The following is an 18,288-nucleotide window of genomic DNA, read 5'->3' on the forward strand; positions in this document are numbered from 1 at the left end:
CAGAGAGTGGTTGGTGCGTGGAATGCCCTGAGTCAGTGGAGGCAGATACACTAGTGAAGTTTAAGAGATTACTAGACAGGTATATGGAGGAACTTAAGGTGGTGGCTTATATGGGAGGCAGGGTCTGAGGGTCAGCACAGCATTGTGGGCCGAAGGGCCTGTACTGTGCTGTACTATTCTATGTTCTATGTATGACAGCTTCACAGTCTTTTCCTTGGTGCTCTGGTCTGCAAGTGAGTTTTCTTTGAATCCCCTGTATTTCCTTAAGGGTGAGATTTCTTATGGACAGGACATTGATGATCAGAGTTCATGAGAGAGTTTCCTACTTGAGTTTTGTTGACCATGATAGGGGTTTGGTTTTTCCATGCTTTTGCTGGTGACCTCTCTTTGAATGAAGTGTTGCTGGAAGTTAAGAGCATAAAACTAGGGTCACTTCAGATTTCTGTATGGTGGCAGATGATTGAAAATTGTGGGTAGGGGGCATGATATTTTGTTTTATACTTGAACCTTTCAGGTTATCCTCTGTTCTTGCATATTGTTCAGTAGCTTCTCCACTATGTAGCTGATTTTTGCTGTATTCAAGAAACAGTCCTAGTTGGTAACCCTCACTTTTGCAGCTTGCAATTCCGACAACAGATCTGCAAGCTCCATTACCTTCCGTGTTCTTCGTGTGAGAAGTTTGGAAAACTATCAAGTCTACTGAAGAGAGATTCTTCAAGTGCCTCTGGAGAATCATAACATTTGTGCAGCCTGGATTATTAATTTTCACTGCTCGAACTCTGCTTGCATGTTGTAACGACTCGTCTCCAAGCCACTTACAGAGAAGTTCTAGCTCTTCGCTAGATGTAAGACATTGTCCTTCCACAGAATAGCAAAAACTCAACTTCTTCAACAGATAATTGGCAGACTGGATGTTGAACACTTTTAGCCCTGCTGTAATTTGGTCTCGATCAGCCAGATATCAAGCCAAATCTAATGCACCTGCGGCTTCTGCAATTTAAACATCGCCACCAACAAAAGTAGATATAATTATTATTAGAAATCTAATTTTCAGAAATGATAATGCAGAAGCAATATTTGGCATCCTGACTTTTATTTTTTTTAACATGTGTTTCATTTTTAAACTATTCAATTGCAGACATCCCACCTCTCCCGGAAGTTCCGGGAGTCTCCCGCATATCAATAGTGGCTCCCTGATGCCCGCAAATTATATAGAAGATCACGGAAATCAATTTTTTTGAGAGCGAGTGAGAGAGAGAAAGTACGAGCATGCGAGAGCGAGCGCGAGAGAGAGAGAGAGAGAGAGAGAGAAAGAGAGAGAGAGAGAGAGAGCGCGCCATGGCAGAATGTTCCAAAAAAAGAAAATATAAAATGTACGTCACCCCAGACTACACTAAAGTGTACTCCTGCCTAATAGGGGTCAAAAATAATGACAGTTGCTCGCAGCACTGTTTGCAACAGTGACTTTTCTATTGCCCATGGTGGGTTAAGACTGTAAAAGACATGTTGAGGTGAGTTTAACAGGTGTCATTCATTCATTAGCATAGCTAACGTTATTTAAACTAGCTGGCTAGTTGCCAAGGAGCTACTCTATTGATGCCCTACGTGATGAGGTCAAACTCCCTGTAGACGTGCTTAAAGTTGTAATAGAATTAAAAAACGACTCCATGATAATATCTAAGTACATACTGTATTTTAATGTCACATTTTCTGCATATACCCAGTTTACAGATTACAGATTGGTTTACAGATTAGACAAAATCACTAAACAAAGTATTACATAAGACTATATATCTATATTATATTATATTATATATTATATATATAATATGCGTGTGTGTGTAAATAGTTTCAATATGTGTTAAATAAATTGTTGTGTTCTTTCATAATCAAATGTCCTGTATACATGCGCCCTTGGAGGTCGACCGGAGGGGCGGGGGAATATGGGGTTGCAGGGGACGGGGGTGCTACCTCTCTGAAATGGTGGTGCTATCTCCCTGAAATGAGTTTTTGCAGGGTGGGATATCTGCAATTGACTCTGTATCCTTGGAACTTCATGCCAATGCATTTCATATTTCTGTGGCATGTTGTTTGAAAAAGTTATCATAAGTTTCAAATTTAACCCATTGAAGTACAATATTATTAAGGTTTTCTCATGGTCTCCAAAACTGTCATTACTGAAATGCTGTTGCATCACTACTCCTGTAAGTCTTTTAGTAAAGTTATGGAACATATATTTTGGAGCATTTTAAAGAAAAGTTTTATGCATGCTTGATTTTTAAAATTTGCTTTTTAAAATGTAAATGCCGGATAGAATTCATTGTGCAGATCTGCAAATAAATATTGTATGCACACATAATGCAACATTTTAAGGATTGTGTATTTCTCCTTTTCTCAGGATCTGAATGGTGCCTGCATTCAGTCAGTGAGTATTATTGTTGATGAAGATCTGAAGAAACAGGTGACATTGACTCACTCTGGAGAGGTGTACCATTGCAATCAGTACAGGATTAGTTTACCTTATAAAGATGGTATGAAATACTGCCTACTTGCTACATTACAGTTTGCAAAACTTTGAACGCTCTCTTTAGTATTGTTTTTTCCCTTAACCTTTAAAATCTATCTGCATCATTTTTTCAATAACTAAGTTGTTGTTGCCTGCTTAATAATTTGCAAGCATGGCATAAACATAACCAAATTCGTATAATCCAGTAAACAAATCTGCTACATTCTTGGTTTTCATCAGCTATGTATTTTACGGATCGTTTGACATATTAACTTAGTTAGGAAAATCTTTGAGGTGTCTATTTAGCTTCGATGTTTTTAATTCAAGAAACTGTATATTTTGTAATGTTGAAATAAAGCAGTTTTGTTAAGAAACAATTACAATTTAGAAGTGGTTTTATTAAAGTCCAGGGGAATGATTGACAGATACTGAGTTTAACTGATCGGGTCCTTTGTTACCACTGAGCGTACGCAATGGTCTTCAGAAAGATACCTTCTTGCCCAGTCAGTTTGGATTGGCAGCAACATTTCCTCCACAATCTCCATCAGCACAGGTCGTGTGGATTTAATAGTTCAATAATCTTATATATATTGGTTATTAAGCATTCTTGTTCATTTAAATAATTAATTACAGGTTAATTGTAAAAATATTTTAATTGCATACATCATCACGCTACCACGTGATATGTGAGCACCTCACTTAAAGATGAAGTTACACCTGCATTCCAGACTTTCGTGGCTTTCCTTTGAATTAATTTAGTGTTTTCAAGCAACAAAACATAACAAGTGCACTACAAGGCATTGTGCCTACTTCCTGCTCTACTTGCTTGATATTTGTGACTGTCCAGTTACGCACAGCTCTAATGCCATATTTAGATTTGCTGACGACGCCCCTGTCATTGGCCGAATCGAATCGGCATAAAGGAGGAAGATACTGGCTGAGTGGTGCCATAACAACAGTCTCTCACTCAATGTCAGCATGACCAAAGAGCTGATTATTGACTTCAGGAGGAGAAAACCAGGGGTCCATGAGCCAGTCCTCATCAGGGGATCAGAGCTGGAGAGTGTCAGCAACTTTAAGTTCCTCGTTGTTATAATTTCGGAGGATCTGTCCTGGGTCCAGCATGTGAGTGCCATTACAAAGAAAGCACAGCAGCGCCTCTACTTAGAAGTTTGTGAAGGTTTGGTATTTCTTCTGAAACTTTGACAACTTCCATAGATGTGTGGTGGAGTTGGTTGCATCACAGCTGGGTATAGAAACACCAATGCCCTTGAATGAAAAAGCTGAGTAAAAGTAGTGGATATGGCCCAGTCCATACGGGTAAAGCCCTCCCCACTAGAGAGCACATCTACATGGAGCACTTGCAAGAAAGCAACATTTATTATCAAGGATCCCACCATCCAGACTATGCTCTCTTCTCACTGCTGGCATCAGTAAGAAGGTAAAGGAGCCTCAGGACTCATACCGCTAGGTTCAGGATCAGTTATTATCCCTCAAACATCAGGCTCTTGAACTAGAGGGGATAACTTCACTTCACTCAACTTCACTACTGAACTGTTCCCACAACCTTTGGATTCGCTTACAAGGACTCTTCATCTCATATTCTCAATATTTATTGCACATTTATTTCTTATTATTGTTTCTTTTTAAAACATTTGCACAGTTTGTTGCCTTGCACGTTGATTGTTTATCTGTCCTGTTGGGTGTTGTCTTTCAATGATTCTGTTGTATGTCTTGTATTTACTGTGAATACCCAGAAGAAAATGAATCTCAGTGACATTCAGTATATGTACTTTGATAATTTACTTTGAACTTTGGAGAAGTCAGGTGCAAATGGATGGAGCCAAGTGTCTCTAGGGAAACTGAAGACATTTTCTAATGTCCTTTGTTTGCCTGAATTCTACTATTTGAATTTTAACCACAATGAATTGACACTTGAAAGATGTTGGTTTACTGAAGTGTTTAGGTACAGGAATAAATAGTTTATTCCAGTGGTTCATATGCAACTTAAGAAAAGGAGGATATGAATGGAGGAATCTACATGGAGGACAATTCTTACTGAAAGGAAGAACTCATTTGATTTGTGTGCTATTGTCATCATGCTTAACAGACTGCTTCCAGCTTCCCAGAGAATTTTATTTGGTGAATCATAAATGTGATCATTGGTACTTTTTCCTATTATTTAACAGATCTGTTTGAAGTTACTGAACTCAGCTCAATGTTTGTGCAAGTTAACACAACCTTTGGGCTGCGTTTGCAGTATGACAGGGAAGGGAGGAGGCTTTACCTCCAAGTGGATGCAAGGTGGAAAGAAGACACCTTTGGACTTTGTGGAACATTCAATGGCAATATTCAGGATGATTACTTGTAAGTATTCTTCCTGCTTTGAAACTAATTAGCTCTGTCTAGAACTCACCAACTGAATACATTTACACATTTTTTTAAAATAGAGGTCATAAGTAGACAACTGCAGCTAAGCCTTTGTTTTTAACAAGGATAGATTGCCTGTAGTATCTTGTTAACACACGTGTTTGTCTGAAGATTGGTAAGTACAACTGTTAGCCATAGCCAATTTAGCCAGACCTTATTTGTGCTCCTCTGGGTAGTGGAACAATTCCTGATGTATAGGAGAAACAACCTTTGAAGCAAGTGATCTTGTTTTCCCATAAGTAATTAATGTAAACTTGAGAGAGAGTCTAAATTTAAACCTGTTTCTTTTTCAGACACTTTTAGCACTTGCAAGGTAAATTTGCTATTTTTAAAATTGTGCAGAAAAGCTTAACCAAGATCTATTTGTTTACTATTACTGTGTTAAATTGCCTCAGATTTTCCTTCAAGGCCAAACTCACTGCTAAATATCAGTCTGAGAATTTGCTTGATACCAATCCCATGAACTGCTGATGTTTTCTTCATTTTACATTGAACCCTCTTGGCTATATTTAAGAGGGAGTTAGATATGGCCCTTGTGGCTAAAGGGATCAGGGGTTATGGAGGGAAGGCTGGTACAGGCTTCTGAGATGGATGATCAGCCATGTTCATACTGAATGGCGGTGCAGGCTTGAAGGGCCGAATGGCCTACTCCTGCACCTATTTTCTATGTTTCTAACACCAAAACTTCAAGGTTACACATCATCCTGACTTCATTAATGTCAAGTCAAAATTATAATGATAATGTGGAAGATCCTTTATCACCGAGACTCGATTCAAGAAGCCCACTCACCAGCACATGTATGTATGCAGCCCTCTTCATTCTTCTAGCAGTGAGTTCCAGATTCCCTGACCTTGCTTGATGAAAAATTCTTCCCTCGGCTTCCCTCAAATCCTTCTACAAGTTACATTAAGTTCATGTTTAGGACCTAGTTTTTGACTTACCTGTCAAGGGAAATAAGGTATTCCTATTCTCTCGATGTAGATCTCTCATGATGCTTACATCTCAATTAAATCTCCACTGAATCTCTGCTGTTCCAAAGAAAATATCCTCAAGCTATTTTTCTTCCTTACAATGGTTCAGCAGTGCTACCATTCTTGTCAATTTCCTGTTAGTCTTCCTCCACGCCATCACGTCTTTATATGACCAGAATCGTACACAGTACATTCATTTTAGTGTAACAATTTATATCTACAGTTTAATCATAACCTCCCTGCTTTTATGCTAAACAACTCAAAATTGCAAGCATTCTCAATGACAATTTAAGCATTTTATCCTCTTGCTTTAAATGTCTCCAGTAGAATTTAAATAGACATCCTTCTACTAAGTTATTTTCTAGTAGTTTGTGGTTATCTTCTTTACTATCAATCACAGCCAAAAGCAAGTTCCTTAATGATAACTCCTATATTTAAATCCAAATCATTGGTACAAACTTCCAAAAAAAAGTGAGTCCTGCACAACTCTATTGCAAAGACCTAATATTTGTTAACCATTATCCTTTGGTTCCTGACAACTTATCGTTTTCTCTTGATTCATTTTATTTTTAGCTGTCCAGTCTGTTACATGGATCCTTGGGAAAAAGCTTTGCTGAAGCCCTCATGGCCTGTATGAAATATAACATCCTTAAATCCACTCTCAGACTGATATATAGCAGGGAGTTTGGCCTTGAAGGGAAAAAAAAAGGATAGATAGAGAATGTTAAAAGAAGAATTCTTGTTTTCAGGACCTTAGCATCTGAAGGCACAAATATGTATGTGAAAACAAGGTTCAAAATTTTAGAATCAAATCTTTTCTTAAAAGGAGTCAGTGTTGGTCAACAGGCTTAGGGCAGGCGGTAGGATGTGGTATCAGAGTTTTGAATGATTTCAATTTGTAGCTTAGCAAAAGAGAGGCCAGCTGTCAATCATAAGAATTTTAAAAAGAAAAGTTTATTTGTCCAAATAATACTCAGGACGTCCTGTGTGCTTCAAGTAAGACACAGTAGTGTAGTGGTTAGCACAACACTTTGCAGTACAGGTGACTAAGGTTCAATTCCCGTTACTGCCTGAAAGGAGTTTGTACGTGCTCTCCATGACTTCGTGTGTTTCCTCCAGGTATTCAGGTTTCCTCCCACAGTCCAAAGTCTTACTGGTTGGTAGGCTCATTGGTGAAATTGCCCCGTGATTAGGCTAGGGTTAATTGGCGGATTGCAGGCAGCACGGCTGGAAGATCCGGAAGGGCCTATTCTGCACTGTATCTCAATAAATAATAATAAAAGCAGTGTTTCCCTTGCTGATGTCTCAGTTGAACTTACTCTGAGGATGCTGGGAGCCACACAGCCGCAAATGTCTCTAGCCTATACTGTCCTGTGAGGCAGAGAGCTTCATTAGTTGTAACCAGGTTTCATGCTTTAGATCACAGTTCAGGATCTCCCTGATAATCTTTTGATTGCTCCTCAGATATATTCAACTGATTCTAAATGTTTCCAATTGATAGAAGTTTTGAAACCGATGAAATACATTTAGTTACTTACAAGAATTTAAGGTTATTAGAAAGATTATTTAAAACATAGTTAAAATACATTAAACTACAACAAAATAAGCAAAGGAATTGTAATAGTGCCCCCATTAACATCACTTGGGCCCTGTTGACTATTTCAGCCACATCAAGTTGAAGCTAAGCCACACCCCTTGTTTTAGTCATCTGTCCAAGCTTTTAATGTTTCTTAATGTTGCAGGCACTGAGAAACAATCAAAAATGTTTAAATACACAAAATACTGTATTAGAAAAATAGACACTGAAAACATCTGAAATAAGTATTAAACAACTTTAAGACTGTTTAAATATGAAAATAATAAAGCATTTAATTAAGTTCCAACATTCATAAATATAATTGAATTAAAAGTTGCCTCTTTTTTGCATTTTTTCTCTTGTCTGAAATGAATGAAGCTGCTATTCCTGCCCCAGTTCAACGTAAATAAAGTTGAGGCAAATCTTCCTGTTTAAGGATTGTGAAGCTACTACAAATGTCTTTCTGCTGGATTTGGTAGTGTTAAATAGTTAACAAAATGCCAGCTAGTAGATATCCACAATGATTGACTTCCATGTTCACACGTGTATGCATGGAAACTTTGAACCTCTTGGTACTTAAATGGGTGTGGAGCTTTTGGCATTTCTCTGCAAAATCCAAACCTTTGTAGACGTGTTCAGTGAATTTCATGATTAAGTTTTTTTGACTTTTAGTTCTCTATACTGGATTCTGTAATAAAATTGAGACCCTCCTTTGGTCAGGGCTGACCATGGACCTTGCGTCCCTGCTGTCTATATGATAGCTATACGATATTCTATATGGTATGGAGATCCAACTGTGGCCCAAGCAGCAGGCTCCCCCTCTCCACACAGCTCATAAATCCAAAGGAACGGCAGAGACCGATACAGTTTGGCAGCAGCGGCATCACAGGAATCACTATTTGGCATGGAACTCAAGGCTGGGCTGTTTTAGGGACTCCAGCTCCAGATTTTTCCTCGGAGTTTACTCACGGAGTCTTCCCCATGAATGGGTATAGCAGTGGACATTTGAGATCAGAGTTGTCCTTCTTCTAGATGAGCTGAGCTGTCAATCATGGCTGATGAGCCTCATCTTTCTGGAGTGACGGACTTTAAGGTGCCAGCAACCTGTCTTTGCTCCTTCTCCTGTCAGTAGAAACGGTTCCACTGGGCTTGGTAGCTAAGCTGCATGTGAATGACAGCAGCTGGACTTCATTGTCAGAGGCTAATTGAGACACACACCATTGGGAGCATTTAATAGGTAGTGAGAGCTTATCCCTATTACCACCCCCAGCTATAACAACCTTAAGGAACCTGTAACAAAATGATTGTATTTAAAAGCTGTGTGTTATAAATTTACCTAAGGAGCTGCAGAAAATGGGTCTGTTTTGGTCTCCACTTGAAACTTGTTTCCATTGGTCTTAAGTACAAACTTCTGAAATTCTCCTTATTTGCACAGGTCCCCAGGGGGAATGATTGAAAGCACACCGCAGATCTTTGCCAATTCCTGGAGAGTCTCCACAGCTTGTAACCCAGGTGCCAACATTCCTGAAGTGGATCCATGTGATACTCATCAGCAGTATGGTAAGTCTGAGACAGAGTCGATTCTGTTGCTGATATTCGTTTCCATGCTGTACTTTTTTAAAGTTAAACTATCCAGGTTTTGGTAGCGAGATATTCACCCACTGATGTGGTAGTGTAAAGACACCGGTGTCATACATTTAGTTGTTGGAAATAAATGCAGTACCAGAGTGCAATGTGCATACGCAATTATACAGTGCATTTGCTGCTATTGGTGGGGATGAATTTCTACATGTACAGTGTTTATCAAAGACAATTCAAAAAAGTGAGCTGCTACAAAATTTACAGAACAAAATAATTTTGGATGTTAGAGATACCAATGTGATAAGGCCTCTAGATGCAGCACTGTAATTTACTGCAGCATTGCTAGCAGGATTGCAAGTAATTCTAAAAGAAATCAAATTGCGTTTAACAGATTAAAGCCAGTAGTGGGGGTTCTGATAAATTTCACAACAATGTATTTCAATTACTTAGTCAATTAGACCTGAATCTCAAAGATAATCAAAATACTTGTTCGTCTCCTATTTTAAATCCCTTCAAATAATTAACCCCCATTTAATAAATATTTGTCAAATATGTTTGACATATATTCAGATTTCCCTGCTATTAATAGAAACATTTAATTTCCATCTATACCACATAATTTCATCTATACAAGATGAAAATTTCTTTGTATTAGCAATCTCTCCATTTCACAGCAAAAGGGTAGGATGGAAACACTCTGATAAATAAACTGTATTGAGCTATAAGTCTTCAAACCACACTGTCCCCTTGAAGTTGTGCATCGACCATACTTATTTGTAGAGTTTCAAATCTGCATCAGTAAGTGTTGTTTTGGTAAACTAACCATTAGAAATGTAATGATTTATACAAGAGATATGCATGATCACTGAGATTCAGAATTGGCTTGTCTGTAGAAGACAGAGGATAGGGGTGGAAGGGTGAAATTGTGGGTGAAGATTCATGACCAGTGGTGTTCACAGGGGTCAGTGCTGGGGTCTCTATGTTTGTGATACATATAGTGTAAAATGTAGATGGGTGGGTAAGTAAATTTGCAAACAACATAAAGATTGGTGGAATTGTGAGCTTTGTAAAGTGCTGTTAGATAGAGAGTTAGATAGATACTTTATTGATCCCAAAGGAAATTACAGTGTCACAGTAGCATTACAAGTGCACAGATATACAAATATTAGAAGAGAATTAGGAAGGACTATAACATAATTTACCACAAACAGCTTAACAGGAGGGGGTTATCACTCCCCTGGCTATAGGTTGACTCATTATAGACCTTAATAGCCAAGGGTAAGAATGACCTCATATAGCGCTCTTTAGAGCAATGTAGTTGTTAGTGGATAGAGTAGAATATAGACCAGTTACAGATATGGGTGGAGAAATGGCCGATGGAGTTTAATCTGAACAAGTGTCAAATGTAAAAGGAAAGTAGACAGTTACTAGTAGGATCCTTAACAGCACAGAGCCACCTGTGGAGCATGTTGTGTTTGCCCCATTTTCAGGAATGATGTGAAGGCTTCAGAAATGCTGCCTAGATAGAGGGCATGAATTATATGGAGAAGTTGGACATACTTGAGCTGCTTTCTCTGGAAAGTGGAGGCTGAGGGGAGATCTTATAAGAAGTTCATAAAAATTATGAGAGGTATGGATAGGGTAAATAGTTGGGATCTTTCCCCCAAGCTAGAAATGTCAAATGCCGGAGGGCATGCATTTAAAGCAAGAGCATTTGAGGCAAACTTTTCACATAAAGTGTGGTAGGTGCCAGGAATGGGTTGTCGGGGATAGTGATGAAGGCAGGGATAGTAATGGCAGTTAAATAGACATGTGGATATTCAGGGACTGGAGGGATATGGGCCACATACAGGCAGAATAAATTTAGTTTAATTCATCACGGCACAGAAACTAAAGGATGAAGAGCCTGTCACTGTGCTGTAACTGTTCCATTTTCTAAAGTAAAAGAGTAGGAAACCTTGTGATAAGCTCCATTAAATGTATTCCTTGCCATGAAGGATTGATGTAGTAGAAATTTGAAATGACAATGCAATGGTAAGGTAAGTGGGGGATATTTTTCTTTATTTAGAGATACAGCATGGTAACAGGCCCTTCCAGCTCAACATGTCCACGCCAAACAATTAACCTACAACTCATACATTCTTAGAACATGGGAGGATACTGGAGTATCTGTAAGAAACGCGGGAGAACATTCATGGTTTTATCAGCCAAAGCAACAAAGCTATATTGAATGAGAAAGAACATATTTTAACATTATTAGTTAAATTAGATACATGAAAAGAAAAAAATAAGTGACTTGAGAGAAAAAAAAATGTGAGACTGAAATAGGAAAAGGGAAAGTGTTTTTAAACTTGAAATAAGCACTGGAAACAATTTTCTATTTGGAGTAAATGAGGTTTGCAAAGACTTTCTTTGGAAATGCCAGAAACCATGGAGAGAGAAACACGGTTAATGTTTCAGGTTGATGGTCTTTTATCGATAAGCAGCTCCCAGGAATGGCAATTGACTTGAAACATTAACAGATCCACTGGCTATTTCCTTCAGTCTCAGTTTTTAGTTTTAGATTTCCAATATCTGCAAGTTTTGGCTTTCCATATATGAAGTGGGCAGCAAGAAGTTAATTCAGTTGATTGTTCCTAGTATGTGAAGTTAGGGTGAATGCTCACAGTTAGTCTTTGGGGATATTTGGTATGGGACACTGAAGAAAATAATGTCCTAATTTCATATTATTTTAACATGTATTTTATTTTCAGCCTCGTATGCTGCAGAGAAGTGTAGCATTATCAGTGGATATCTTTTTGCATCCTGCCATCAGTATCTGAGTCCTGATCTTTATCAACAACAATGCAAGACTGACACCTGCAGATGTGGAGAAGCATGTATGTGTTCTGCTGTGGCTCATTATGCTCGACAGTGTGGAAACTTTGGCATTTTTGTGGACTTCAGATCCAATGTTTCAGAGTGTGGTAAGCCGTACTTCGTTAAATGATAAGATTATATTTTTCTCACATAGTAATAGAAACATCTTTAAAATATCTTTAAGATGGAGGTAGACAGATACTTGATAAACAAGGGCAGATAAGGGAGGGTGACAAATCGGAGAGGAACTGAGGTCTTTATTAGTGGCATTTAATGAGTATGTAGGTAATTTTTTGGAAGATCATTGAATTGAGGTCTGTGGTGAATTGCATGGAAGAAATGAGGCCTGAGGCAGATCAGTCATGATCATATTGAGGAATGGGGCACACCTAAGGGTCTAGGTGGTCTTCTTTGGCTCCTCTTTTCTTATGAGGAAACAAAATGCCAACTCACCTGTGAAGTCTGGTTTACTCCGGGACAGTTAGTTGGCATTGTATGAAGGTCAATGAAAAGAGTCCTTTTAAACTGGATAGAAAAGGAGCGGATTTGGAAAAGCATGGTGTGATTGTAAAATAAATTCTTTATTTTTTGGGTGAGGTGCTTAACAGTGTGTAGAATGGAGTCAAATATGGTTCTGAATGTTTATATACATCAGTGTAATCAAGCATTAAAGAACTTTGTTGGAAAATGAAAAATCTTCCTGATGCCAAAAGGAAATTATCTTTATTGATTCAATAAATGATGTGTAATTAAGATTTAATTTTTAAAAAATATTTACCAAATTACCAAATTCTTGATCTTGAAGAATTTTACTGGCAGGAGTTAGGAACATCAGCAGTAGCACTGAAAATATTTAATTGAAAACATGCAGGAAGTGAATAAGATAATGTAACATATGGAATCTGGTTCGCTGTATGCTATTGTGTTTTAGTTTTAAGACCAGCAGCTTTTTTATCAGAAGTCAGTGCAAGGATCCATATTGAATGCAAAAAGGTCTATAAAATATGTAATTATTCTCAGAGTAATTTTGTTAGGATATTGCATGTTCAAAAGGATTAATTAAAGAATTTGAGAGGATTTGATACATTTACGAGTCCACTTGCAGTTTATTGCTGAGATATATATGAAGGCACAGCTTCAGGAATGCGCCAAATTCTTTATCTCTCTCTGTGGAAAGTTACCTACTTTTCTCTTGCAATAATGTGGAAATGCTGATGACTCAGCAGTGTGAGACTGAATCTACAAACTCATGAGATACATTTCATTAATGCTTCAATGAACAGCAGCATCCGTGTGTCATGAATAACTATTTTATGTTAAGGAATCTTAATTTTCTGAGAAATTGTACCCATAATACACATTTTTAATCTTTGCAGCCATTCAGTGTCCAAATACAATGGTTTATGGCCCCTGTGTGTCATTTTGCAATCAGAACTGCCAGTCATTATCCATGCCAGAAGATTGTTCCAATGAATGCTCAGAGGGATGTGCTTGTCCTGATGGCACATATTACAACACTAAAACACACACGTGTGTAATTAAGTAAGTGACAAACATGAAAAATTTGTTCTGAAATACTTGCTTCTAAAGGTTTAACTCCAGCAAGGGTTCATTTTAATGCACCTCTCAATTCCTATTGCTGGTTTATTTTCTTAAGCAAACATTTTCACCAGTTTCAAATATGTAAAAAAAAGCACGGACGTGAGTCCATAGACACAAAGCCCTGAGACTGAAGCTGTGAGCTGGCCCTAGGCTTTGTGCCTATGGACTCAGTTTTGTTCTGAATGCTGGTGCTTGCTTTTATTGTTCGCACAATTTATATATTTTTTTCCTCTCTGCGCATTGGGTGTTAGTTGACTATTTAAAATAGCTTCTTTTGTGTTTCTTGTTTTGTGATTGTTTGTAAGGAGATGAATCTCAAAGTTATATAATTTATACATACTTTGATAATATATGTACTTTGAACTGTGAATAACTTGCCCCATTCGTAGTAAAGAGGTAAAACTTAATTCGTGCCATAATTCCAGTCAATACTTGGATCTGCTACAACTCACATGTAGATTAGATATAATAATGGTTAAAATTGTTTGCTCTATATTTAGGTTGTGTTCCTGGCACTTAGAGTCCTGCATTTTTAGGTGTGAAGCATATTTTTTCAGCCAGTGGACTGATTAGTTGTTAAAAGTGTTATGTTACTGCAACTATAATGTTGCAACTTTAATGATTTAATCAGATGATCGTACTTGCAATTTTACACAGGTTAACATTGTTCCAGATGCTTTGTTGCAGTTGATTGAACTAATAACTTTGGTTTCAGAACCAATGCCAGGTGTAATATAATATTGTTCTGAACGTGAAATGTAATGAATTGCTGTATGATGCAGCATTTATTTTCTAACATAGATTCCTTTCTTAAAAAATCTTGCTTCGAGTTGCTTGCTAAAAATTTAGATGCTTTTCTTAATAAATTTGAAATGATATGATATACAAAATATAGTTCATGTCAAAAAGATGTACAACTGAAATTGCTGAATCCATTCCGCCTCACTGTGAAGCATCCTGTTAACTTTAGTGGGTTATTAAACAACGGTCATAATTTTTTAACCTTGGCAACTGTGAATAATCTTTAATTTTCTCAGATGTTGGATAGATTGCTTGGTGGTGATACTATTTAGATCAGCTCAAAAGTAATTACAGTCAATTCATTCGGCATTTCCATGAGCTAAAAGAGGTATTAGAATTCTATTGGATGTGTCTCGTATACCAGTGGTCCTCAGCCTCCGGGCTGCGAAGGATGCAGCGGTGCAGTGGTAGCCGGAATGCACCCAGCACATCTTTAAGAAAAAAAATACAAAATAAACAAGCTAATTAATTAGGAGCCACCCAGCACGTAAATGTTGGCCCAGATCAGAGGCGACTGAATCGGCAATCGCCTCTGATCTGGGCCGACGTTTATGTGCCGGGCGGCACCTAATTAATTAGCTTGTTTATTTCGGCTTTTTTCTCAAAGATGTGCAGGGTGCGTTCTGGCTACCGCTGTACTGCTGCATTCTTCGCGGCAATGTATTGGTTCCCGGCCTGGAGGACGCAGACTGGGAGACCGTTTCGCTGAACACCTACGCTCTGTCCGCCAGAGGAAGCAGGATCTCCCAGTGGCCACACATTTTAATTCCACGTCCCATTCCTATTCTGATATGTCTATCCACGGCCTCCTCTACTGTCGAGATGAAGCCACACTCAGGTTGGAGGAACAGCACCTTATATTCTGTCTGGGTAGCCTCCAACCTGATGGCATGAACATTGATTTCTCTGACTTCCGTTAATGTCCCTCCTCCCCTTCTTACCCCTTCCCTAATTTTTTTTCTCTCTTTCCCTCTCACAATAACTCCTTGCTTGTTCTCCATCTTCCTCTGGTTTTCCCCTCCCTCTTTCTTTCTTCCAGGGCCTTCCATCCTATGATACTCCACCTTCTCCAGTCTTGTATCCTTCCTGCCATTCAACTTCCCAGCTCTTAGCTTCATCCCTCCCCCTCCTGTCTTCTCCTATTATTTCGGGTCTTCCCCCCCCCCCCACTTTCAACTCTCATACTATCTGTTTTTTTTTCCATTAGTCCTGACGAAGGGTCTTGACCCGAAATGTCGACTGTACTTCTTCCCATAGATGCTGCCTGGCCTGCTGTGTTCCACCAGCATGTTGTGTGTGTTACCAAAATGTTGACTAAGTTCAAGTTCACAATCAAGTTTAATTGTCATTTAACCATGTATGAATACCCATGAATGCATCCAAATGAAACGGTGTTCCTCTGGGTCCAAGGTGCAAAACACAGTACCAACAGTCATAGGTAAATCACACAAACTGCTGGAGGAGTTCGGCAGGCCAGGCAGCATCAATGGAAAGAGTGAACAGTTGAGAATTCTTATCTGGACTGGAGAAAAAAATGAGAAGTCAGAGTAAGAAAGTGGGGGGAGGGGAGGCAGCAGTAGCAATAATCCTACGCAGCACAAGGCACATATAGTACATATAAGATAGCAAGCACGTATATGATATCAATGAACATTGCAGCAGTCTGCAGTCGAACATAATATGGCTTGTCTTCTGCCAAGTGAAAATTGTGGGTAGCACCGACTCCAATTTGGATACTAAGCCATGCTGTGCCACACCGACTCCAATGCCTCTCTCTTGGGCGGATGTAAACAGGTGACACTGTGGCTTGCGGCCTAGTTCTCACTATGACTGAGGTCATACAGCTTCCCTGCCATCTGCCTATAAATCAGTGAATCGAACTTGCAGCATACCACATTAACAATGTCCAACAGGGTCTTGCAATCATAGGAAAAGCCAAACACTCACTTTTGGACTGCATACCACCTTCATGCCCTGACGCCTCCGATGCCTGTCTGATGCAGGCAGCAGCATTAGAAGCACCAAGTTCAGCTCCTTCTATTTCTCCGCACTCTGAGCCCTCTGCAATCTTACTAGATGCAGGGCCATCCTCCTAGGTTAAGCAGGAGACTTGTCTTCAATGTGTAGGAACAATTTAATTTTAAAATATTTTTAATGGTTTCTATTTTGATTTTAAATAATTTGATTTAAATTAATAATGCATTAAAATGACATGTGGTGTATGACTGAGCCTAAAATTTCCATATACAGTACTTCTCTTCCAAAAACCAAACTATTAAAAGAAAGAATTTGCAGAAATAACTTTGAACCTGGTTATGATTACAATTAATGGGCTGCGTTTAACTTTTCTTTTTCAATATTTTTCAACCAATACTAAATAATATGCAGTAAAAAAAACAAGCTTAGACAGGTTTATCAAACAGAAAGAGCAAATATTCATATTGAAAAATATTAAACAGTCATTTTTTTAATATACAGTATTTCTGTTTTTGCAAGATTTTTAATCTATTCAAAAAAAAATATACACACACACACACACACAGACATTTTTTTGAGTCTAAAAATTCTTGCGACTGCTCCTTCATACAAAACCATTTAAATGATTCATCTTCCATTGCGATTCTCAGTCAAGCTGGAAAACGAAGAGAAGACTTAAAATTTTGGCTGTATAGCTCCACCATAACTTTTTTAAACTTAACACATTCTGCCATAACTTCTGATGAAAAATCTTCAACAATACAAATCTTCTGACCTTGGTAGTCAATCATACCTTTTCCACGGGCATCACGAATCAGATGGTCCTTTATTTGAAATTCATGGAAACATATAATGACTGATCTTGGTTTTGATTTTGAAGTCGATCCATAGATAGGCAATCTGTGAGCACGATCAATCAAAGGCAGAGACTTCATAATATCAGGGAATAATTCCATCAAAAGGTTTGCAAAGAATTCTTTAGGATTATCTCCTTCCATTTGCTCTTTAAGTCCCAAGGTTCGTAAGTTGTTCCTCCTACTTCTGTTTTCCAAATCAATAATATTTTGTCTCAGTATTTCATTGGACTTGGATTGTTTTTCACACAGCTTTTGCAAATCATCCATTCTCTCGTCAAGTATAGTAATAATTTCTTAATGTTCACAAGATCACAAGACTAAGGAGCAGAAGTAGTCCATTCGGCCCATCGAGTCTGCTCTGTCATTCCACCATGAGCTAGACTATTCTCCCATCTATTTCCATGGCTTTTTCCCCATATCCCTTGATACCCTGACTAATTAGATACCTATCAATCTCCTCCTTAAACACCCTCAATGATCAGCTGTATGTGGCAACGAATTCCATATATCCACGACCCTCTGGCTAAAAAAAATTTCTCCTCATGTTTGTTTTAAATGGGTACCCTCTAATTCTAAGACTGTGGCCACTTGTCCTGGACTCACTCACCAAGAGAAACAGCCTTTCCATATCTAATCTGTCCAACCCTTTCAACATTCAAAATGTTTCTATGAGATCCCCTTTCATTCTTCTATACTGTAATGAATACAGTCCAAGAGCCAACAAACAGTCCTCATATGTTAGTCCCTGCATTCCAGGAATCATCCTCGTAAATCTTCTCTGAACTCTCTCCAACATGAGTACATCCCTTCCAAGATAGGGGGCCCAAAACTGCACACAGTATTCCAAATGAGGTCTCACCAGTGCCCCACAGAGCCTCATCAACACCTCCTTACTCTTATATACTATTCCTCTTGAAATGAATGCCAACATAGCATTCGCTTTCCTTACTGCCGATCCAACCTGGTGGTTAACTTTTAGCGTATCTGGCATGAGGACCCCCAAGTTCCTTTGCACTTCAGATTTTTGATTTTTCTTCCCATCTAAATAATAATCTGCCTGATTATTTCTTCTTCCAGAATGTTAAACCGTACATTTCTCAACATTGTATCTCATCTGCCATTTCTTT

General features: G+C 38.4%; 1 protein-coding gene across 1 annotated transcript in view; it reads left to right on the plus strand.

The window, feature by feature from the left end:
• The window catches only part of otog (otogelin), a 235,636-nt gene that overhangs the window by 44,840 nt on the left and 172,508 nt on the right, over positions 1-18,288 (plus strand). The window contains exons 15-19 of the mRNA XM_063063100.1: positions 2,399-2,531; positions 4,696-4,873; positions 8,920-9,044; positions 11,819-12,031; positions 13,301-13,466. Coding sequence (XP_062919170.1) covers positions 2,399-2,531; positions 4,696-4,873; positions 8,920-9,044; positions 11,819-12,031; positions 13,301-13,466 — 815 coding nt within the window. The remainder of the gene's footprint in view (positions 1-2,398; positions 2,532-4,695; positions 4,874-8,919; positions 9,045-11,818; positions 12,032-13,300; positions 13,467-18,288) is intronic.

This window comes from Mobula hypostoma, chromosome 11 (genome assembly GCF_963921235.1).
Source record: "Mobula hypostoma chromosome 11, sMobHyp1.1, whole genome shotgun sequence".
In the NCBI taxonomy this organism is placed as follows: Eukaryota; Metazoa; Chordata; class Chondrichthyes; order Myliobatiformes; family Myliobatidae; genus Mobula; species Mobula hypostoma.